The sequence below is a fragment of the Pan troglodytes genome, chromosome 17 (genome assembly GCF_028858775.2).
Source record: "Pan troglodytes isolate AG18354 chromosome 17, NHGRI_mPanTro3-v2.0_pri, whole genome shotgun sequence".
Lineage (NCBI taxonomy): Eukaryota > Metazoa > Chordata > Mammalia > Primates > Hominidae > Pan > Pan troglodytes.
In genome coordinates this window covers 58767659-58792602 of record NC_072415.2, presented here as the reverse complement: position 1 = coordinate 58792602, position 24944 = coordinate 58767659, and the positions used below count along the sequence as shown (strand labels likewise).

The following is a 24944-nucleotide window of genomic DNA, read 5'->3' as shown; positions in this document are numbered from 1 at the left end:
CATGCCACGCTCCTCTTCCTACATCCCTGGGTCACGCTGCTGCTTTCCGGAGGCCTGCCACTGTCCAGGGTCTTCCTGCTGAGTGAGGTGACCTGGCCCAGAAATGGACATGCAGGCTGACCTGGATGCTGGGTGGCAGCCTGCCATTGCCTGGGCGCAGAGAGGTGGGGCAGAGGGTGACTTCTCATCAGGAAGCTCGGGGACTCTCCACACCTCCCAGACACACACTCTGGGTCTTCCCTGCCATCAGAGACTACAGGGCCAGAGGCAGAAGACATAAAGCCTTTGCTCTCTCTGACACCTCCCAGGCCCCTGTGAACCCTATTCCTCCTCGAGGGGTGCTGCCTCCTTCTTCCCTCTACCAGGAACCCAGAAACCAGGAATTTGCCTCTGTGATGCCGCACAGCAAAAAGGCAGCACACACGATGCAATAAACTGTACTCTGGTCAAGGCAGGAACAGGCCTGGGTCCACCTCTTCCTGCTCAGTGTTCCTATTTGATGCCTGGTGCTTCTACAGAAAGTGTCTGGTGGTTCTGATTTCTAAGCCAGGACACTGCCTTCTTCCCAAGCTACTTATACATTTGCCCATCCTCTGTGAATGTGTTCAGATCCACTTAATCCACCAGTGGATGACAAAGCAGTCTGGGCACCCAGGCCTACATCCACCCTGAGAGTTGCAGTCACCACCTAATAATCCCTACTCAGGGTGTGCATGCATAGGGAAGGATCAGAGACCCCAGTCTCAGCCTAAGGAGGTGGCCAGCCAGCCTGAGCACAGGCGCCGCTAGGGTTCTGAGCAAGGCATGTCCACCGGCTGTTTCTTGGCCCTCAGAGAACATTCTCTGTTCATTAAAGGTAGAACCAAAAGCCGTCATCTTTATCTAAGAATACATTCCCTATAGAGGAACACCTCATTTGAATTCCTGAGGCATAAGCCTTTTTGTTCTTTCTTTTTTTGGTATTTCCATCCAGAAATAATTTATGCATGTTCAAGCAAAAAATACACTCTAACTCCCCCTTTTGCATAAATGACCACACATAAGAAACATTGCTCTGCACCTGAATTTTTTCCACTTAAAATATATCTTGAAGATCTCCCCTTATAAGAAAGCCTTTTTGAAAATAAATGCACACATTCCCAGGATGCTCAATTTCAGCTGCATGTTCTTATCCAGGGCTACCTCATTGCCCCTTTCCTGGCCCCACTGTCACCCAGGAGTCTGAGTTCCACAGGAGATCTCGGTTTCTACCTTAGTTTAAGTGGGTTCCCCCAGGAATTTGGGAGCAGTAGCATGTGCCATTGCTGATCTGTGTGTTGCCTGTGACAGCAGAGCCAGCACGCATGAGGGACAACTCCCAATGACCAGGGAGGAGGAAAACAGATACTCTTGCACTTGTGAGCTCCAGGAGCCTCCTGGAGGCCATGTCTCAAAACACACAGCCAGCCAGTCCTATTTTTTGAGGTCCACTATTGTTGCTTTGAGGTCAGCGGAAACAGCATTTTTCCTCCTGAACTGCAAAGCCTGGTCACTGCCTGACCCCCAGGAAGAGGCAGTGGTGATGGTGGGCTCTCAGCCAAACGCCTGAAGGGAGCCAATCCCTAGGCCAACAAGAGAAGTGGAGCCGCCACTCTGCCCATGGGGAATCCCCAGCCAGTAACCAACCCACGATGCCACCAACCCCATCTCATCAGGATCAGCTGGTGACTGGGAAAAGCGAAATGCAGGCCAAAGCTGACGTCGCTACAGATGGCAGAAGCAGGAAAAGAAAACCCAAAGCTCACGACGAAGTCTCTCCTACCTTCGATCATTTCTCCTCCTGCGGAACAGCTTCTTGGTGTGTGCGATCTCCACTTCATGGGGCATCGGGTGGTAGCCCTGTGTCATGGGGGGAGGAAGGGGGATCATTAGTAACTCCTGAAAGAGAGCAAAGCACCTCTGGGACTGCACTAAGTACACCAGCATCTAAGACAGAAAGACATCAAGAGTTTGGAGAGACTAGACTCTAACCACCAAATCCGGACTGAAAAAGGAAAAACAGTAGAGTCAATGAACTTCCCACCAGGCAGTGATGCTGGAATTACAGAATCAAAGAACAGTAGGGACAATGAGGACCTTAGAATCCATTATGTCCAAGTCTTTGAATTACAGATGAGACATTCAAATCTGGAAAGATGAACAAGCTGGTTCAAGGTTTTGCAGAAAATGAGCAACAGAGCTGGGGCCAGGTTCTGCAGCTCACTGGCTGTGCATCCCAGGACAAGTTACTTCTCTAAGTTCCATAACACAATGGGAATGTTACCCTTCTTCTCTGGGCTGCTAGAGGACCAAGGAGGTGAAGCCTGAAAACCCTAAGCCCTGTGAAGAGGAAATTTGTCTCCTAAACCTAGTCCAGGCACCCCCAGTGAAATTTTTACCCAAGATCTTCTTTCCCTATATTGCCTAGGGAGTATTTAGGAAAACATGGAATTAGCTAAATTACTTTTTCAACATTACTATCATTATTATTATTATTATTTGAGACAGGGTCTTGCTTTGTCATCCAGGCTGAAGAGCTGTGGTACAAACACGGCTCACTGCAGCCTTGACCTCCTGAGCTCAAGCAATCCTCCTTCCTCAGCCTCCCGTGTAGCCAGTATCATAAGCACACATCACCACGCCTGGCTCGTTTTTTGATTTTTTGCAGAGACGGGGTCTCACTTTGTTGCCCAGGCTCCTTTTTCAACTTTAAAGGAGGAACTGGGGAAAATTCTAAGGATAGTCTTTTGCGTATTGTCATCACGACAGCAACTATTTATACATCTACATCAAGGTTGGAGAGAGACCCTCTATTTGCAACCCAGGGCAGATCCTGCAAATGCAGGATCACAGGCAGAGCTATTTGCACAAGCTGGGCTGATGGCCAGCTCTGCTCTTACCACCTCTTCCCATCCCTCCTCCAACAGAAAAGTGTGTTCTGGTGTGGACATGGCAGAGAGCACCACCATGCACTACCATTCCATTATGAGCGGCCTGGGGTGGAGTAGGGGGTACCAAGGCTTGGAGTCAAGTGGGAGGGAGTGGTCTGGCTTGGACTTGGGACACCTGGGTATAGGCCTGGATGCAGAGGCCATAGCCTGAGTGTGACTCCCACCCCCCTGCAGGGACCTGAGCATGCGCTGGATGAGGGGGAGCCACAGGGTCCAGGCTGCTGGAGAGCAGTCAGAGGGGATCTATTTTGGCCCACTCCCCACCTTACAGGCAGGGAGCCCAAGGCCCAGAGTGGCCACACAGTGAGTTAGAGATCATAGTCCTGTGGGTTACACCCTGCAGTGGGGCACGTGCAGCCCTCCAGATTCAGGTTCCATAAAGGAGGGTCCCACTGTTTTGCCTTCACAGGGCTAAGCCCCCAAGCTCATGGGGGAAACTGACCACTCTGGCTGTGCTGGGACTGGCCAGTTTTGGGGAGCTTCCCAGAGAGGTAATGGGAGAACAACAGACTCAGGAGGACACAGGGACCTTGGAGTTATGGCCACTTGGCCTGGACTGGATTGAGTGCAGGGAGGGAGCAACATATTTCAAAATACATTTTAATAACAATCCTTTCCTCTCACCCCCTGTCTCTCTTGCCTCCAACAATCTAGCCAAGAAAGCATGAATGAATTCCGGGCTCCAGGCAGCCACAATAGGCCTCTGGGGCCTTAGGATGTGCTTTGTTTAATGGTTTTCTCAAAGGATATTATTTGTTTTCTTTAATACAAAACACAAATAAGGAAAAACACCAAGTCTTCCCCTCTCGTTTCCCCTCTCCCACCCTGACTAGGCTCTGGGCTGGCCCCCTTCCCTCTTTCCCTCCCTCCCTGCATCTCCAGGTCACTTCAGGAACACACTGGGTGTGCCCCAAGGAGACAATGGACAGGAAGCCGAGGCTCCCTACCGGCGGCGGCAGGGACTAGGATCTCGGCTCTGAGGCCGGGCAGAGGGAACTGGCCATAGCCCCTAGTGTAACACGAGCCCGGGGGTGCCAGCCTCCTCGGTGTGGGCCTCCAGCCCTGGGCTCTAACCTACCTCCTGGCCTCCTTACCTGCACACAGGCAGCAGCCATGGGGAGCTAACCCTGTCCCAAGACTCAGTGTGGCTCAATGGGGCACACCAGGCCACTTGGGGCTTCTCATGAAGCCACTGTCAGGTCCCCTGTGTCCACCCATCCATCCATCCCAGAACAACTCACATCTATGTAGTGTATGTGTATAAACCATGACAGTGGTTAGAGGCCTGTGCTCTAGAGTTAGACTGTGAATGTCAGATCCTGGCTCTTCCTCTTGATGGCTGTGTGACTTTGAGCAGATGACCTAACCTCTATGTGCCTCAGTTTCCATATCTGTAAAATGGAGATAATAGCATCTGGCTGCTAGAATCCTTGTGAGGATTAAATGAGTTCAGAAACATGTAAAGAACATAGGATAATGCTTGGTACATAGTAAGCCTCATTGTCATCATCACTGTCATTGATGCCATCATCATCATCATCATCATCATCATCATCATCGTTATCTTTCCTGTGATCCTGACACTCTGCTCAGGGCTGAGTGTGCCAGGACAAACAAGGCAGCACAGGCACCTGTCCTCATGGAGCCCCCAGCCTTGGAAAAGAGTGCAGCAGGAAGTGATTTGCAGGGAGGGAGGGCATGGGAAGTTCAGGCCATGGAAGGAAGAGAGAATCTGCACAGTGCCTGGTGGTCCAGGGTGGTGTGCTGGGGGAGGATGGAGAAGCTCTATTTTATGCTGTTTTTGGCCTGGGGCTGGAAGACTATAGTGAGGCGAAAAATGAGTGGAACAAAGCGACAGAGGTGACAGAACAAAGCCTTGCACCCTCTGAGGTCCTCCCTCTCCAGGAACAATCCAGGCCAGGGCTATAGAGGGCTGGTCCTACGTATAAGGCCACCTGGGGCCTCAGCCTCAATGTGGCATCTAGGTGAATAAATGAATGGACCTTACTGCCTTCCCTGGGGCCTTTTACATAGAACTTCCAGCACCGGGAACCTCCTCCTGCATGCAATGGGGGGCACTGTGTTGACACAAGCTCCATTGAGAACCCCTCAAAATCAGCCATCTTGTTCTTCAAACTCAAGATGGTAGCTGGTACCAAGAGACACAAACAACTCAGGGTGCTGCCTACACTCCTCCCAAAACAAGAACACTTGGGTGTTAACAGGGGGCAAGTGTGAGGCCAGCAGAAGAAAGGAGAAAGTCTGTACTGAGTCACAAACCTGTCACCAGACGTGCAGCTCATGCAGGTTGGCAGAGCTTCTTTAAAGTCATTGGTGAGAGGTAAGGTAATATGTAAGTGATCTGGGCAGCATTGTTCATAAGAGCCAAAACATGGCAACAACCTAGTGCCCGTCCACTGATGACTGGATAAATAAATTATGGTACATATATACAGTGGAATATTATATGGCCATAAAGAGGAAGGAAGTTCTGAGCCACACTACAACATGAATGAACCTTGAAAACATCATGTTCAGGGAAAGAAGCTAGTTACAAAGGACCACAGAGTGTATGATTTCAGTTTTTAAGAAACGTCCATAATAGGCATATCTGCAGAGATGGAAAGTGGATTCGTGGTTGCCAGGGGCTGGGAAGGGGAAGAATGAAGAATGACTGCTAAGGGATGCTGCGTTCCTTCTGTGGTGATAACAACGTTCCAGAATTAGATAGTAGTGATGGTTGCACAACCTTGTGAATACCCTAAAAACCACTAAGTTGTATACTATGAGAGGGTGAATATCATGGTATGTAAATTATATCTCAATTAAAAAGGTAAAAAATATCTGGGGGTGGTGTATTCCAGGTAGAGGGAATGGCATGTGTTCAGAGGAAGAAAAAAAGGAGAATGAGGAAGAGGAGAATGAGGAAGAGGAGAAGGAGGAGAAGGAAGAAAGGAGAAGGAAGAGGAGGAGAAGGGAAAGAAGAAGAAGAAGAGGAGGACAAGGAAAAGAAGGAGGAGGAGGAGAAGAGAAGATCAATCAAAATGAAAAGTGCCCCCCACCAGTTAATCTCAAGGAAACAGCTGCCCTAAAACATTATCTGTTAAGATGCGGCTGGAAAAGGTGGCATGTCCAAGACAAGCGGCACCCAATGACAGGAAGGACCAACACGTTCCTGAAATCTGGAAAAAGTATAAGTTGTTGCTTCTGGTGGCCTGGCCAGGGGAGATAGTATTCTGGCTTTAGACCAAAGACCCCTCCTTGCTTTTTAAAAAGGATAGATCCCTTGAATGGTAAATGGGAAATGTATCCTTTAAAAGCACATACAGTGGACTTTGTTTTAATTCTTTGCTCAGCAAATCCTTCTACTATGTGCTTTGAAAGGGCCCCATGTAGACATCAGTCCAGGTATAAGTATCCCCTCCACCTCCTGCACTCCCCACATGAGAGAACCAGCCCTTGCTGGGTTTCCCAGCTGGCTTTTTGGCTGTCTGGTCTACCTGAGTCAGATGTGCCTCTGTAGCACACTGGGACTACCCACCAGGCCCTGCCTGCTTTTCCCCTACCTCTCTGCATGAGAACCATTCTCCCCTGAGCTCTGAGACCTGGCTGCAGTTCCCTGCCTGTCTAACATCTGACCACTTCCGGTAACTAAATGGGCCTGAGAGACAAGTAGATTATATAAACCAAGCCTCTCCAGGGATGGAGGGAAGCTAATACTCCTTCCACACGCAGCGCCGGCAGCGTACACGTGGAACACACACGTGCACATACACTCCTGTCCTGAGGTCAGTGCTTGTGGAAGACATGACACCGAGGGGCGGCATGTTATTGCTCTGGTTGCAAAAACATGTTATGTAAAATCAGCCCATTCCAGGGCAGGCTGAGGCTGGTATCTCACAACCCAGTGTGGTGGGTATTTCCGAGGGATTAAGGGCAGGCCCAGCAGAGCTCTGGCCCCAGAACATGAGCCCCAGATAGTTAATAATCCTAGGCAGGGAGTGCAAGGCCTTGCCCTGTGATGACAGCCATAAAAAAATAATAATTCTTGAATCTGGGGGTGAGGGGATGGGGAGGGAGGGCAAAACAAACAGTGAGCAGAAAGCATTGTGCCGGGTGGCTCTGTGACCAGCTGACACTGTGATAGGAGTGGCACGCCTCCTCTAGGCAACAGGCTCCCAGCCACCCACCCGTCTATGCCTCCATCCCCCCATCCCTCCATGCACCTGCAATCTCATAAATATTGTTGTTTCGGGCACTGTGGATACAATACTGAAATAGAAAGGCAATATGCTTGTTCTTACAGAGCACATATTCTAATGAAAGGAGAGAGGCAACAAAGTATATCATATGATAAAGGACTATGTTTTGCTATGGAGCAAAACACAACAGGGCAAGGGGATGAGAGAGGGAGGGGTGGAGGGGTCAGGGAAGACCTCTCTGTTCAGGTAACACTTGACATCCATCTACCTACCCATGCCCCCATCCATCCACCCTTGTCTCTCTCTCACTCGACAAATGTAGGAGGCCCGCCATGCAACAGTGCACCGGATGGAGAATATCAGGAGAATAAGACTCTGTCCCAGGCCTAGGGGAACTCAAGGGAACACAAACAAAGAAGCTGATATGTGCCATGTGCGATAGTTGAAGTTGAACGGGCGCCTCTGGCAGCCCATAGCAAGGACGGAGGACTTCTTGGGAGAAGAGTCAGGGAAGGTTCTGCCAGGTGGGTGATAGTTGAGTGGAGCTCTAAGGCATTTGACAAGGCACAAGAGAGGAAAAGAGGGCATGCCACAACCTCAACCCGGCAGGCCAATGGCAGCAGCATCATGGGCTGAGTGCTGGGAGTTGGGCTGGGCCCCTGGGCAGAGGTGAAGCCCTGGCATTCCGAGGACCGTTGCTGGTGCTCCTGACCACAGTGTGACCCCATCTGTAAAGTCCTGGTGTGATCCCATCTGTAAAGTCCTCCTCACCCTCCGCAGGAGGTAGAATTGTGTTCCCCAGAAAGACTGGTTGGAGTCCTAACCCCGTGTACCTGTGAATGTGACTTTATTTGAAAATAGGATCTTTGAAGATATAATCAAGTTATGATGAAGTAAGTCCTGTGGGATTTGGTTGGGCCCTAAATCCAATGATGGGTGTCCTTATAGGAGAAGTAAACTTGAACACAGAGAGATGGAGGAGACACAGAGGGACGAAGGCCATGTGAAGACGGAGGCAGTGTTTGGAGTGAGGCAGACACAAGCCCAGGAGTGCCAAGGATTGCTGGCAGCCACGGGAAGCTGGGAAGAAGTGCAGAAGGCTCCTCCCCTAGAGCCTTGGAAGAAGGAGCGCAGCCCGGCCAACACCTCTAGACTGTGAGATGATGCACTGCTGTTGCCGTCAGCAATGGGTCAGGCTGTGCCCGTGGACACCCATTAACCCACCCTCCCTGAAGGATGAACCTGCTTCCCTGGAGACCACAGTGGAGTTACCAGTTGTCCAGCATAGACCAATTCCTTCAGAGGCTGGAAAAGGCTCTTGTCTCCACCACTGCCTGCCAGGCGAGGTGGTCAGCATGCACTTAGGGGCCTCTGGTGTAAAAGTTGTTGTCTCTACCCAGTCCTCACATGGGGCCGAGATGTGCCCACCCTGAGGGGCCTGTGCCTCTCTCCCATGCTTCCTCCTTCCCCAGCCAAGGGTCCTCTGGATGATGTCATGGGTTGAAGTGTGATCTCCAAATTCTTATGCTGAAGTCTTAACCCCTGGTTCCTCTGAATGGCCTGATTGGGAAAGAGGGCCACTGCAGGTGTAATTAAGTTAGGATGAGGACACATTGGAATGTGCATGTGTGGGGCCCCGGTCCGATATGACTGATGTCCTTGTAAAAACAAGGCCGTGTGAGGACTGGGGGGACACTGCAAGAAGCTGAGGGGCTACTAGAAGCTGGAAGGGAGTGATGGTCCTTCCTTAGCATCTTAGGGCGGGTGTGGCCCTGCCGACACCTTGATGTGGGAATTCTGCTTTCAGAACAGTGAGCCAAGAAGTTTCCGTTCTAAGTCACCCAGTTTGCGGTCCTTTGTTATGGCGGCCCCGGGAAACTAACCCAGGTGGAGTGGTGGGCAAAATCACCCAGGCTGGGAGGGATATTTTTCTGAGTATATTTCCTTTGCCAAATTTTGAATTTGAATTTGAGATTTGAATTTGTATATGTTGAATGCTCACCAGGTAATTCCACTGTATATCCAGCCCATTTTTATGGAAGAGGAAGAGAAGGCTTAGTGAGGTCAAAGAAGTTGCCCACAGAGGCCCAACCCGTTAGCAGGAAGCCTGTGTCTTCCATCTCTGAGGCACATGGTCCCAATGGTGATGTGACATGGCCTATAGTACCAGGGCAGAGATGGGAGGCCAACCCCCCAGGAGCATCAGAGAGCTCTCTCCCACCCTACCATAGACCCCGTGGTGCTCCGCCATGCTCCCCAGGCCTCTAGAAGCAAGAGGGAGTGGACAAGAGCAAGTCCCTCCCTCATTTCTGTACTCAGAGACAGGCAGTCCCTCCCAGTGACCACTACGCTTCCCCCCAGGCCCAGAAGTGGGAGAGCTGGTGTCTGGCAGGCACTGGTTCAGACAGCCTCCTGTGTCTGCCTGGCATATCCTTGCTGTAACCCCAGAGATGACCCTGGCCACAGCCCTTTTGGCAGGCTCACCTGCTCGCCTCCCTTCTCCTCTCCAGAAAGGGGTATTCCTGGCCACCAAGCCCACCCTGCCCTTCACTCCACAGGCTGGAGTGGTGGTGGTGGTGGTGGAGGGGGAGTCCCCTGGCTGCTGCCCCTGCCCCAATGAGGTTTTGAAGTGCCCCGCAGAGCTCAATTCCATGGCCTGCACTTTCATAGAATCCAATGCCCACTTAACCTTCAAGGAAAATCTTCCTGACAGTCTCATGATCTTTGACCTCTGACCACGAACCTAGGTCTGATAGAAATCATACAAGCCTAACTATCTCTAGGTCTATTATCTTTCTCTCTCCCATACAGCAGCTTTTTGAAAAGGAAGAAAGCATTACACAGACACAAGAAAGTCTTCCTCCTGCTTTGTTAAAAACAACGACACTAAACGCTTGTCTTTGCAAGGAAGTGGTGCAGCTGTGCAGTGGTGGGGATCCTAGCCCAGGCCAGGGAAGGGGTGGGAGGTCCCAGGCAGGAGGTGGCCACACCAGGCTCCTCACCAGGCACACCTTGCAGCTCCAACCCTGCTCCCTCCCAGCTGATCACCTGTCTGCCCCCACAGTGCCTGGATACCCACTCTGCCCTGGCCTCTTGGAAGCTACAGTCCCCCTCTTCTTCACAAGTTTCTATATTGATTACATCAGGTTTCTGTCACTCCCTGGGCATACCCAGAGAGCATGAGCCCCATGGAGGTAGGGCAGATCCTCAGGCCAAGTCCAGACCCTGCTAGCTCAGGACTTGCAGACTCCCATCATCTCTAGCCCCAACCTGGGTAGACATCCCAAGGGGTGAACAATACAAAGGAACCACAGCACTTGATTAAAGGACCATAAAAATCCCAAGCACACCTCCTCTGACAATAAGCTTGTCTTAACAGCAGAGGCTTCCTCCTGCTGGGGGTCATGGTTTTTCATGTTTTTTTTTTTTTTCTAAGAAGTTATCCTACCAAGGTCTCTCTCCACGTGGGCAGGATGTGTGGGTCACGTCCAAGCAGAAATAAATAGGTAATGTTTCTAAAATTCCTGGAATCTCTAGGCTGCACAGCTATTCAGAGAAGTTGACCTGATTCAGAAAGGAAAGTCGGGGGTGGGCAGGCTCACCCATGCTTAAATTTGTGGTTTTCTAACTTTTAATTTATTATTTTTTAATCAGCAGAGATCCTTTTAAAAACAATACCTTAGCTGAAGTTCTAATATAAAATCATAGACAATAAAAGTAAACATGGAATTTCTGGAAGCTGCCGCTGAGCCCTGGCACCCCACACATCCTGCCTCCACCTGCCACACATTGGTGCCCTGGGGCGTGAACCTAAAACTCTACCCATTCTGAAAAGCTCTGCTCTCAGTACTATCCCAGAGGCTAGCTACACAATGAGCTAGACATTTTTCTAGAAGAAGGGCTTCACTCAGGAACCCCAGACAGGTTTCAGTGGATTCCACGACCCCCTTAAAAGTGCACGTGAATATTTTGCGCAGGGTAGCCTTGTGGGTGAGAGCCTATGACATGCACCCTATATCCAGGTGGTTTTCATCTGCACAGCACTGCGGTTCCAGAGGCTGGGTCGCTGGAATGGGCAAGACTTCCTTGGATGCTCCAAGGGAATAACCACCCCTCTCTCCCTTTTCCTTCCAACAGGGTTTCTTATTGTAACAGTCTAAAGAGTCCTGAATAATAAACTGCACACACCCTTTGGGTGACCCGGATCCTAGCTGTCGCTAAGCCTGGATCACCATGGACCATTCTTTTAATATCCCATTCTGCCCTCTCCTCTCTCTTGTGTAAAATGAGGATGAAAATATTTGCTCTTCCTACCTCCTTTGCCACACTATTAAGACTTTCTTTGATTTCATGAGCCAACAAATTCTTTTTACGTTTAAAATACTTTGAGTTGGGTTTCTGTCGCTTGCAACCAAAAAAGTCCTAAATAATTTAACATGATACAACTTTAGGAGTCAGTGGGGCTGATCTTATTATATCCAGGAAGTCATGGAAAGCAGACATGGCCCCTCCCTTATTGCCCTCCACAGGTAGCCATGTCAGGAGGAATCTACCAGGCAATGTCAAATACAAATGACATTTACTTATTAATTTCTGAATAAACAGATAAAATAGGTGAGGACACTGATGCAAAGAACAGGGACTAGGGACCAACAGGGAAGTGTTAGAAGATTGTTTCTACATTATAGAGGGTAAAATGTACAGGAAACAATTAGTAAAATGCCACTTCTTCAACTACCATTGTCAGGCTTCCATTCTACAGCCAGCACAGTGCACTGAAGGGAGGCCGTGTCTCCATGTGTGGTTGGGGGACGGAGGCACTGGAGGATGACTGTGACTCTCTGTGTCGAAGACCAAATGGGACCAAAAGGCTACAGGCCTTCTCCAGGTCATGAACCCAGGAAAGACTTGAACACAGGCCACTTAGGCTCACGGTGTTCATGCTGCTCATTGACACGGGACACTCACAAGAGAATGGAACTGGAGTGGACTGACATGCTCCACTCCCTGGATAATGGATATCTATTAAGGGTCCTGGACACACTTCTGAACTGAAAATGGCAATGCCTTCAAGCTGCTGCAGACCAGGGGCAGAAAGAGGCCCAAGAAATGTGAGAGGTACAAAGGGCCATGAGGAATGAGAGTTTCCATTCTGCAGCCCCTGAAAAAACCACCTGGGCATGATGAGACACATATGGCCTGTGTCCTGGCCCCTCATGAAGTGGTGTGTCTATGGCACAGATAAGACCCAGAGCCTCAAGAACTCTAGAGAGCAAGCTCAAGAGAAGGCAAAGCAATGTTTGCGTTCTGGCCTCTAAGGGGGAAATGACAACTGTTGAGAAGTGGGCAACATTGTGAAGAGTTTTATGTACTTGAGGAGGTTCAAAGACCATCATAGAACTGAAGCATCAACCAACTCTAGAAGAGGAGTGATGCTCAACAAACCCTCAGAGGATGCCCACGGTGCCCCGTGAGCATGCTGTGTGCACAGACACAGGAAAACAAGACTCCACCTCTGTCTCCAAGAGGGGCATGGGCCCCTGGGGAAGATGGACACGCAAATTGAGTGGAGTCACAATGGAAGAACATCCAAGGTCCAAGGAGCTGTGGAGGAAGGGATGCCCGAGGTCACCCTGCGAAGTGAACAGAGGCTCTGAGGTTAGAGTGAGAGAGGCACGGCCCACGCTTGAGGGGCTCTGCTCTGCTTCTTCTGAGCACACTCTGCTGCAGCTCATTATACAAACTAGCAGTAGTCACATTTGCACAGGGCAGGGGCATCTGTGGGTAGCAGGGAGGGAGCCCCTGCCTAAACCACCCGCGGAGCCATGCTAAGATTCTGAGGTGTACCCCGCTGTGCCTGGGGGAAGCCTCCAAGGCCTCACATGAATGAACAGGTTCATCACTGTCCTGCTGTCTGCCCTGGTAGGTCACAGCTGGCTGGAGAGGCCACAGGCATGTGTATTAGCCTGTTCTCACACTGCTAATAGGGACATACTTGAGACTGGGTAATTTACAAAGGAAAGAGGTTTAATGGACTCACAGTTCCACATGGCTGGGGAGGCCTCACAATTATGGCAGAAGGCAAAGGACGAACAAAGTCACATCTTACATGGTAGCAGAAAGAGAGCATGTACAGGGGAACTCCCCTTTATAAAACCATCACATCTCATGAAACTTACTCACTACCATGAGAACAGCATGGAGGAAACCATCTCCCTTCAATTATCCCCACCTGGCCCAGCCCTTGACACGTGGCAATTATTATAATTCAAAGTGAAATCTGGGTGGGGACACAGCCAAGCCATATCAGCATGGATAAGGAGGCCACAGTGAAGGCGAGAGCAGCAGGACCTGCCTCTCAGTATCTGCCAAGCCAGTGTGGAGTGTGCTCACGTGGAATTGGAGAGCTGGGGGATTGCAGCAATGCAGATCCAGGTGCCCTGAGCAGAGATCAGGCATCAAACGTTTTGGCTAGATGCTGTCACTGCCACTTACCGCAGGAGCTGGCAGCAATGCCTACCTTATTTATGCTTCTAGTTTTCTCACCTAAAAAATGGCGGTAATAAAGAAGCATACGCACATCAGAGGACCGTTACGAGGGTTAAATGAGATGACTGGGCATGTATGGCACGTCGACAGCCCAGCTCAAGAATGCCCCGCTGCATGTGGAGCCCCCTGGGCTAGGAAGGCCTCCAACCTGAGGCTTTGTAAGCACTTGCATCTGTGGTCTTTGTGCACCTGCTGGGAAGCAGCCGCCCAAACCCCAAAACCATCCTAGAATGTGGTCATACCTGTGTCAATCAACTAACCACCTGCTGAGCTCCCAGGCCGTGTCCAGGACACTCTTGGGCCAAAGCAGTCCCTGCAACCTCAGCTTCCTCCACACAGACCTGCACCACCCGGCTCCAGCCCCAGCCCCAGCCCCATGCTGGCACTTCCCAATCCCTCCCCTCGTCTCATCACAGGACTCTGGGCAAGGCAGAGAGCTAGAAGAGGGGAAGCTGCAAGGAGGCTCTGAAGAGCCAGGGAGGGGCCTGTCTCCCAGAGGACCAGCCAGTCTGTGAACCTGCTCAAGGGCAGAATGTTACTCAAAGGCCCTGAAGATTTCAGGCCTCGGCAGCCAAGAAACTCGACTGAGACACTGGGTCTGACTAGCCTGCTGGGGCCGTCGGGCACCAGGAGGCTCGGGGGTATCTAAGAAGCTAGCCACAGCACAGATAAGAAGAGTGGGGAAGAGAGGACCTCTCTCCTCAGGTCTGACCGAGAACCAGCAGGGGCAGCTCAGCCTTGGTGCTGGAGGGACAGAGGGTTGAAACGTGGGTCCTCGTCCAGGAAGCCAATCCGTGGTTTCATTCATTCAGGCAACACATTTCTGCTGAGGCTTATGTGGTGCCAGCGGCTGTACTAGGTGCTGGGGATGCCACAGTGACCTAGGCCACAGAGAAGAACTTCCACTCTACCAAGGGGAAATGATAGTCCCCAGCCTGCAGCTAAAAACACCAAGGTCATTCAAACAGAAACAAGTGTGCTCGAAACCAAACCAAACCATAGGAAGGGGATAACGCTTTAGATTAGGGCATGAGAAGAGTCCTCCCTAAGAAAGGGACATGTGAACCAGACCAGAATGACCAGGTTGAAAAGATCGGGAAAGATTCAAGGCTGAGAGAAAACAAATAGGGTATTCCTATTCTGTTTAGTCTTTAATATGTGAAGCTTAGAGTTTCTTTAAATAAAGTCGTAGACCTAAATTAGTGGTGCCCAACATTTCAAATTTCATAAACCAGTAAATTTAAAAATGGAGAATTGGGCTGTACACAGTGGCTCATGCCTGTAATCCCAGCACTTTGGGAGGCCGAGGTAGGAGAATCACTGGAACCCAGGAGTTCGAGACCAGCCGGGGCAACACAAGGAGAGTCAGTCTCTAAAAATAAGATAAATACATAGTTGCCTCCCCAGGATGGAAGCGAGTCCCATGCCAGCTGCTGGGCCCTCCTAGCTTGGCATGCAGCCGGGGCATCTCCTGCGACAGGTTCCAGGAGGGCAGCCCCTGCAGCTGAATCACCCAGCTGCCCAGCAGCAGAGGCCAGGAAAGCAGCATTTTGTCATTTTCCCCTTGTGTACTTGGTGTTCCCTTCAAGTGCTCCCTTCATCCATAGGGTTTTCAGAGGGGAGTTTGCTTTTTTTTTTTTTTTTTTTTAATGATGGCTACATTTTCCACTGAGTCGACTTTCAGGAGGGAGGAGTAGAGAGTTGCCCTGCAGTGCCACATGGTTCCTGGCTCTGGTCATACCCCACGCTTGACCTGGAAGGCCAGAGTGCATGAGCCAGGCTCAGGCGATCAGATCCTGTGCTTCAGGACTGCAGGACTGCAGGGCTGGGGTGATGGACTCAAGGGCTAGGATGCAATGGCAGGATCACTATTTCTGGCTGCATCGCAGCCTCCCAACAGTGGAGGTGCTTTCTGGCTTATCAGGAGGAGGTGATCCCTTAGATTCTCACTACCCCCTCACATGTCATCTCTCAGGAGAAGCCGATCCAGAGGAAAAGCTTCAGCCACTGCTCCCCAATCCCCTCTGGCCTTGAGAACCACTTTAAACTTCTATTTACAGCAATGCAGCAGAAGGAGCACTGGGCTGGGGGCCAGGATACCCGGGTTCCTGCCCTGGCATTTGGAGTTAGACTGGAGAATGGTCAGCCGCTGATCTTTAAGGACCATCTGGGCCTCCCTTTCCCTGTGCACCTGCCATGCCATCCCTGAACACACACTCCTCCTTCCAGGCTTTGTCTCCAGCCTGGAACATCTTCCCACTTCTGTTTACCCCTAAAATTCTGTCAGCTTTTACCATTAGCACAAATGCCCCTGCCATGCAAAGCTGATCCCAGTTCCCATGAGAAGGAATCCATCTGGTCACACAGCACTCTGGACAAACTTCCTAGTACTCCATCCTGCTGTCTGAATGGTCTAGATAGTTACTTAAATGCTTGCCTCCCCAAACAAGCTACAAACTTTCAGGAGCTCAGGAGCCATGCTTCCTTCACTTCTGTAGGCCCCACAGTGTCTGGCACAGTGCCTTAGATACCATGAGCCTCCATAATTGTTTGTTGTATAAAAAGTTAAGATGATCACTGTCCGACAGGCCAGAGTTGGGCCATTCTTACTGGATCCACTGTGGACCAAGAGCATTCATGGGTGGCCCAGAGGCCCAGGGGTCTGTGGCCTTTAACTAGGCAATATCTCTTGCTCTGCAAGAGGCCAGGATCTTGATGTCCTCTAACCATAAGGCTCAGTGCTTAGTGATTGCTAGCTCTCCTTCAGTTAAAGGGAAAAGGTAACAAAGACCTGGGTCCCCCAGGACTCAGTGAAACTGTAAGCTCTCCGAGGACAAAGGTGGCCATTCACTGGCTGCATGGTGACAACACACCACAGATGCTTAGGCCCACTACCTAGCTCCACAGGCCCCCTGTGTGTAACAAGTGTCTCACTTCTGAGACAGCAAGGCAGCAGGTACATTGGCCAGGCACCCATACTGTTCATTTATCCTCTCTAAGCTTCAGTTTCCTCTGCCTGAAAATGGAGAGACTAATACCTACCTTTCGTTGTAGGAATTAAATGAGATGCTGAAAACCAAAGGAGATGACAGATAGAAACACACCTGGCCAGTTCTGGATTACATGTTTGCTGAACCCAAATGGGAAATGCTCAAGCCAGATCAGCTTGCAAAGAGAAGGGTCCAAGTGGACCCTAGGTCCCGAGAGCTCAAGCCAGACAGACTAAGAGGGGTGTCGGTACCCATAAAGAGAGCAATATGTCTGGCGGGGGTCACACAAAGTAACACAGGCCGGGACAGTGAGACCAGGAGTTCCACCCTGCGATGGATGGGCAGCAGGGTCCAAGGAGGTAGGCCAGCCCAAACTGTGACCCCAGTCAGCACCAACAGGGGGGTCCCATCCAATGGCCTCTACTGGGTTATAGAAGACACAGGCTCGCTGCCCTAGGTTTGTGCTGTCTACTGATGTGAAAGGGCTGGAGGTGAAAGTAAATTCTGGATCACAGCTGGGCCCATAGCCTAGGCAAAGACTAGGGGACTCCAGGGACTCCTAAGACCCCCACCCCATGCCAGAGCCCTAAGCTTCACCTCCAGAATTGCATCTTACACGTTGCAGATGCTGATGAGACTGACAGCTGGGGAAGAAGTGGAGAGGGGGAATATCTGTGGGAGGTGGCTTGGGCCTTTGCACGAAACCTGCCAGATCTGTGACACTCCTTGGCTGTTTTCAAAAGGTTCTACTAGCTCCTCCTAGGATACCTCAGAGTGGCAAGAAGATAAAGAAAAAGGAGACAGCAAGACCAGGCTTGGGCATCTTTGAGCCGAGTCACATGCGGAGGAGACAGCCCAACAATGGCAGGAAGTTCCCTGCGAACTCTTTCCTTCCCCTCCAGTCCTGCCCGATAAATACGCTCTCTTCTCCTGACTGAGCAATGCCAGTTTCCTGGAAGGTGTTCAGAAAGTCTCCTCGCCATAGAAGGAGCCAAATGATGTCTACATGGATTATGAGCTATCATAATGATAGCAACGGGCTGTAATGTATGGAGGCAGGCACTGAGTGAAAAGTTTCTGATACAGTAACTAATTTAAACCTCACAATAGCCCTGAGATATAGGTACTACGATTATCCATTCTCTACAAATGAGGAAAAGGAGGGTTGTATAGACTAAACAGCATGTCTAAAGAAATGCAGCAAGTAAGCAATGGAACTAGGGTGGCACCTCAGTTCTCTAACATCAAAGCCTATTCCCATGAGGCTCAGGATTGAACCGTAGCGGAATGCTCATAAGAGCATCAGTCATGAGACCCAGCACTGACGGCAGCGAGTGCCCATCCAGAAGTGTGTGCGTGGGTTCCCTTTCTCTGGCAATAGACCCCCAGATCCCATTATAATGACTCTGCACAGCAATGTCACATAGCAGGTACTCAACAAATGCTGATTGATGGAGTGAACAAATGAATGAATGAATAATGAATGTGGCTTTAAACAAGCTACAGAAAGGGTTAGCCCCACTTGTGGTGGGCACTCGCTCTGTAAACAATTCCAGCATTGAATGCATACATTTACAAGGTTGCTGTAACTGGGTTGTGCCGGAGCACCTCACTTCTTCCCTCTCCCTTCTTCCAAATTCAGACACTAATAGCTGTGCTGCTTCATGTGAATCTGATCAGTACCAGAAGAAGATAATAGATCTCCCTGACAAGTGTGTGGTCAAAAATTTAAAAAGCATGAGGAACTTGCAGAAATGACAAAGGATAAGGTCTTACAGAGGTTTCCAATTAGGAAGAAAGATTAGATGGACAAAGATGAGTTCCTAAAAAGCTGCTTGCATGCAGAAAAATCTCTGTGTGGAAGTGTATTTTAAGCATACTAGGAAATTGTAAGTCCTGTTCCAAATATCTTTAGTAAATTAGACAATTGACTCCAACTTGTTAATTTTACAAGAGAATCCAGATACTTTAAGGATACTGGTTGTACCATTCTCTCTGACTATAGTGAAATTTATCATTTCAGAAATTCAATTACTTGTTCCATTCCCAGAAAGCAGTGCTAAGCTTTTGTTGTGCGGATGCATGGCATTAAAGAGTCTGCACCACATAAAAAGGTCTTTACGGGTTGTCTTAAATTGGGCAGCCATTGGTTCTGGCCAGCAGGCTCACTAAGCAATAGTGGCCCTGCTGACGTAGTTGGTATCTCATTCCCACCATGGCTCTGTAGCAGACAGTGATCTGACCTACTTTCAGGGGCACAGCGGTGGCTCAAGAAGGAATGGCGGAGAATTTGAGAACCTGGACTCAGGATATTGAAGCTCAGTCTTTAGGTGCTTCCTGGCCATCCTCCACTGCCAGGGTTCCTGTGGCTCTGACTGAGGGCAGCTCTCATCCCCTCCCTGCTCTCTGTCTCCAGAGCCTCTGCCTCCTGCAGCCCTCCTCACCTGAATCCATTGTCCTTGGGCAGGAATAGCGTCCATTCCTAGCCAGAGTGTCTAACTTCTTACATCTATTAGGTTTTGATATGGGGCTTCCCAAGTCCCCGACTCACAGCCCGCAGAGAAAACAGTAACATCTGCCGGGCACCCTAGGGCAACCAAAGAGAGTCTTTGGGACCAGAGGGTGGGAGCAGCAGCACCTGCCACCCCAACAGCTGAGTGAGGGAAGCCAACCAGGACTTATTGTCAGCACAGCCACCAGGACACTGCTCTGTTTTAAGAGCAACTAAAAATTTACACAAAGTCCAAAATGTGGTTTTAAAAATTCCCCGCATAGGCACCAACGCATAAACTGCAGTTAGGGAGTCTATGCAGGGTCAACCCTCTAGAGCAGGGATCAGCAGATTTCCTGTAAAGAGTCAAATACTAAATATTTTAGGCTTTGCAGGCCATAAGGTCTTTGTCACAATGACTCAGCTCTGCAGCTGTATGGCAAAAACAGCTATAGAAGTGTGGCTGTGTTCCAATAAAGCTTTATTTATAAAAACCAATGGAGGGCTGGACTTGGCGCGTGGATCATGGCCGATAGACCCTTGCACTGGAGACATGTTGGAGACCTGGCGCATTTGGCAGCAGTGTCTTCCCTCTCTGGGCCCTTCTCTCTACTCGGTGCTGGTTTTCTGCCTTGGATAGGTACCCAGCCTCCTCACACTCTCTCCCCACTCCTTCATAGAAGGACCTGACAAATTCAGTCCACCTGAGATGAGGATAAAGGGGTTACATTTACCTGAGGTTGGTGGCTCTCAGCCCTGGCTGCTCAGTGACAGCCCCTGGGGACATTTAAAACATCTCGATGCCCAGGTCCCACTCCAGAGACTCTCATGCATTTGGTCTGGGTGCAGCCTGGGCATCAAAGATGTTAAAAGCTCCCCAGGCGAGTCTACAACGTGGTCGAGAACCACTGCCTCAGACCAAAAGGAGAAAAAGTGAGTATTTTTAGAACAAGCAGGCCAGAGAGGTAGAATTTCTTTTTCCTCTTGTGGGTGGGAAAGGGCCAAAAACATGCCCAGAGCCCTTGGAGCCTGCCACACAGGACAGCCTGGGCCACCCTCCGCTGATGCTGGCACCGGGTAGATTTCACCATGGTCTGCCAAGATCCATCTTTATTTCCCTCTTGATATCTAGTACATTTCTCTGTGGCAACACATATATGCTCATTAACACCGATTCATCATCAGAAAAGCACATAAGGGCCTAATATCCAATCAGTTGGTTCATCTATCAATGCTCAAAACAAAATGTTGACCAAGTCCTGCCTTAGAGAGGGCTGTAGTCTATCAAGGTCGAGACAAGGTAAGCACAGATGAAATAATAATAGGCTTAGCCATATTCACTTTATTCAATAAGGCAGTGGTTCCCACACTGCACAGTATAATGACCTGGGGAGATTTTAAAATCCCAATGCCTGGGTCAAGCTCCATGCTAAAAACATCAGAGTGTCTAGGGATGGAAGACTAGCACCAGTCTCTTTCAACCCACCCCCCCACAGGAGCCCATTGTGCAGCAAAATGTGGGAACCATTGTTGTAGGGTTCCGCTACTCAAAGTGTGGTCTGAGGACCAGCAGCGTTGGTATCACCTGGGAGCTGGCTGGAGATGCAGAAGTTCAGGCCTACCCTAGTCCTCCTGAATCAGAAGCTGCATGTTCACCAGATCCGCATGCTATTCATATGCACGCTAAAGTTTGAGAAGTAATGAGGCAGGGTACCATGTTCTGAGAAAGCAAAGATTCTAGAATGTCCCAGCAGAATGGTTAGGAAACACTTCTTACAAAGAGGGGGAAGTGAGAGAGATTTTGAGGGATGGGAGAATTAGAGGCAGAGAGGTGGAGAGGACAAGATCCAGGCAAGAAGGAAACTGATCTTCATGTATGGTGAGCCAGAAATAGGAGTAAGGGTGGTTTTTTTTGCTTTTTTTGCTTTTTTTGTTTTTGTTTTTGTTTTTTGTGGGCCATGAACACCCAGAGTGGCCCTTGGGCACAATCCCTTTGTTTCCAGACCTCTAGAAGTCAAGTGGATTCCCAGTTGAGTCGAGCAAGGGTTTTTTGTTTTGTTTACAAAGATAAAAACTTAAGTCTCATTTAGTGAGACAATTAACAAGCTCAGGTTTTTGAAAAGGATAAAATCTGAGGTCAGGAGTTTGAGACCAACCTGGCCAACATGGCAAAACCCCATCTCTACTAAAAGATATACAAATTAGCTGGGCGTGGTGGCACACGCCTGTAATCCAGCTACTCGGGAGGCTGAAGCACAAGAATTGCTTGAACCCGGGAGACAGATGTTGCTGTGAGCCGAAATCACACCACTGTGCTCTAGCCTGGGTGACAGAGTGAGACTCTGTCTCAACAAGAAGAAAAGGATAAAATGGCAGGTAAATAGGATTGTCCTGGAATACCTGGGGCAGCAAGTGAGGGGTGGTGGAGGATAAGAATAGATGAGGGAGTGAAGAAACATTCCAGGGCTTCAGATCTGTCTCAGGCCAGGGGAGAGCTGGTGTCACCACTTGGGTCTGGGAGGGAGAGGGAAAGGGGAGACAGGAGTGAGCAAAGATGCTTGGACAATTTCTTTGAGGAGGACAGACTCACAAGAGAAGCAGTGGGGAGACAGGAAGACCAGACAAGGATTGGGGACATGAGCACCTGTTCCCAGCTAGAGAAAGGAAGAAGGAGAGACCTTTCAGGAGAGGACTGATTCTATCTGGTGCAGGTGGCAAAGAGTCACTGAGCATTGGGAGGCCTCGAATCTGGAACACTGGGCTGTGTGACTGACTGGAGGGAAATCTAGAATCTCAAGCGTATTCTAACAAACTATTTTGGTAACGACCCCTACAAAGTTATGTATGGGAAAATACAAAGCCCTTCAGCAAATATGTCTCCCAAAGGGAGGGAGAGAGGAAGAGTAAGCTATACACAGGCCCTGGAATTGTCTTCAGCACCAGAGGGCCACGAACACCCAGAGTGGCCCTTGGGCACAATCCCTTTGTTTCTAGACGTCTGGAAGTCAAGTGGATTCCCAGTTGAGTTGGAAATGCCGGGAGACTTTTCCCATACTACAGTGGACTGAAACAATGCCGGCAGAGTGGACGTTACAATTGTTTCCACTGAAGTTATTTTGGGGGAGTTTAGGAAGATTGTCTATTCCAAGACATTTCCTTCACCCGATTCCCTTTATAAAAATACCGAAGGAAGAAGCCTGTGTTGCAGCCACTCTGTCTGCCCTGCTCACAGGCACGTGCACCATGCTCGTGGTGAGTGGCTCCCAGTGGGCCCCAGGAGCTGCCGTGTGCAATACCTATTTACTGCTGCCCTCTCAGAAGCCCTTAGATTTGACTGGCACTTCACTGTTTTCAAAGAAGTTTCTCCATTATTGTCTTGCTTGATTCTCACTACAGCCTTCTGAGATGGTGGTTTGCAGGGAGGAGGTTTTATTATCTCCATCCTAGATAGGAGGAAATGGGGAAGTAAAGGTGCTTGGTCACCAGAGGATGACTTCTGGGTCCTGTGCGTGTTGCAGGGTGCGCCAGGGCTGCTGTGAGAGTGTTCCTTAAGTGTCTGTGGACTACTTTCCACAGCCAATCCCCGAGCCAGGTCATGATGGATCAGCCAGGAGAAGACAGACCTGGCCCTTCTGTACTCAGGGCTCCACAGCTAGTCCAGTGTGCTGTTACATGGGGTGCAAGATAGGGAAAATGTGGGATGCAGGGTTGGAAGGAAATGCAGGGGCTGGATCGGGATGACCGTGCATGAGAGGAGCTTGTCTTCCATGTGATGGAAGGCAAGGACAGGCTGGAGCAAATCAGGAAACTAGCTAGATGTGTGCACTTTGTAGGTCATGCTAGAGGTGACTGGATTTAGGGGATTTAAACCAAACCCAGGGCAGACTGGTAAGGGGCTGTCACAACAGCCAAGGGGCAAGGAGGACTAGCGGAGGAGTTAGGGAAGCCATAGGGGATGGAAGGAGAGTCTGTAAACTCCCAAATAAAATAAAATTTAGAATGAAATTGATGAGTTTTGGTGAAGGATGGGGTGGGGTGGAGATGGGGGATAGAGCATCACCTATAAGAAACACAATGGCAAAGAAGACATGAACCCTGCTCTGAGGAATCCTACCTTCTTATAGGACAGGGAGAAAATAAGGCTGGGCATGACTAATTTCAAGATGACAGAAGCTACTGAACTAATGTTTTATAAGTTAGGATCAAGTCCTGGCTAACTGCTTATTTTTCTATGATGTAAGTATCTCACAGACTGGGGAAATGGGATAAGTCTTTAATACCTTAGGGCAGAGGGGCTCAGCCATGACTGCAAGCCAGATTCACTCGGAGAGCTTTAAAAGTGCCTCATGCCCAGGACCCATTGCCCAGAGAGTTAACTGCGGCAGGGGAAGGTAGTGACCTTTTCTTCCCTGAAAGTCATCTTTGCACTTAGCCCCTCCTGGACAGCAGGAATCTCTCTCCTGTGTACAGTGACCTCTGACTCACAACAATCTTGAGAATTCAGCTCATCTGCGCTGGCCTGGGGCTTGAGTTTGGCTCAGTGCAGACTGAAAGGGGCTGTGTTATATGGACAACCATGAAGGCTCCTTTCAGGTTGGCCCTCCTATGACCTTGTGACTCCATCCTCCTGAAGAAATAGAATGGAGGAAACTTGCCTTCTTGGCTGTTAGACATTACCCTTCAGCGGAGGGTTCTCTGTAGCTGAAAGGTTCTCAACTCAAAGTTTGGCCTTCTAGAAAATGACTCAGTGACCCAAGCATTCAATTCAAGCTGCAGCATGTGAAATCCACTTAAAATGAGAGCGGGCTGCTGCTTCTGCATGCTTTGAACAACCCCAGGAGGTGACTCGGCCACTCTGTCCTCATAGATTTGAGTTATTTTTATGACAATATCAGACAGAGGCTGTGCTGAGGAAGGGGCACCTCTTTCTAATTTGCAAAAAGTCACCATGTGGCTAGTGGCCTCCTTCAGGGATGAAAAAGGAAGCCACAGGCCTGACACACAGCCCAGTATGCAGAACAGAGACCAATGAGGACAGGGTACAACTGCCAGTGCGGGGTGCCCAGATGCTGTGGCAGTCCTCCTCCTCCAGGGTGTGTCTGAAGGCCCCCAAACACCACCGCATCTTTCGGAAGAGCCCTCACCTCTCTGTGCCCCGGCATGGCGGGGCTGAGGAGTGGGGCCCCGGGAACCTCGGCCATTAGCAGTTTATGTGGTCTTGCAGTTCTCACTTGGATGAGAGAGGGGAGTGTGTGCAGAGACAGAGAGGCAGCTCTGATTGTCATTCCTTTCTTTTTCTCCCCCTCTTTCCTCTCTACAGAACATTTTCTGTGCAGATGCTTTAGTGATGAAGCCTTTTCAAAGACACCTACTTGATGCTGATCTCTAGGAAATTCTAGAATACATTATTAAACAGATGTCCTGTGAGCCTTGTACAAGGACCAATCATTCGGATTCATTATAAAAGAAACTACAGGATGCGTGGGAAGACCAGCGACCAAGGGACCCTGGGCCCCAAGTCAGTGGCTGAGTGAGCTGTGTGGCCTCTGGCCCAGCACTTCCCCACTGGAAGCCTTGCCTTCCTTGTTTAGAAGGACGTGTTTAGGATGGTTTAGAATGGTGACTAGGTGCTTTTCAAGATACATGCACAGAGGACATTTCATCTCTTTGTTCCTCCATCCAATGCTGGCTGTTCCTTACCCTGGGCACCATGGTGAGACAGCTAAGTCTTCTGTGTTCTCTC

The 24944-nt window shown here is 49.8% G+C and overlaps 1 protein-coding gene across 26 annotated transcripts in view; it reads right to left on the bottom strand.

The window, feature by feature from the left end:
* CTIF (cap binding complex dependent translation initiation factor) overlaps positions 1 to 24944 on the bottom strand; it is a 328445-nt gene that overhangs the window by 150912 nt on the left and 152589 nt on the right. For all 26 annotated transcript variants that reach the window (XR_010151927.1, XR_010151928.1, XR_010151929.1 and 23 more), the window contains one exon: positions 1802 to 1878. Coding sequence is in view for 12 of the 26 variants with exons in the window: in XM_063795662.1 (XP_063651732.1) it covers positions 1802 to 1878 (77 nt within the window). In the remaining 14 variants the exon portion in view is untranslated. The remainder of the gene's footprint in view (positions 1 to 1801; positions 1879 to 24944) is intronic.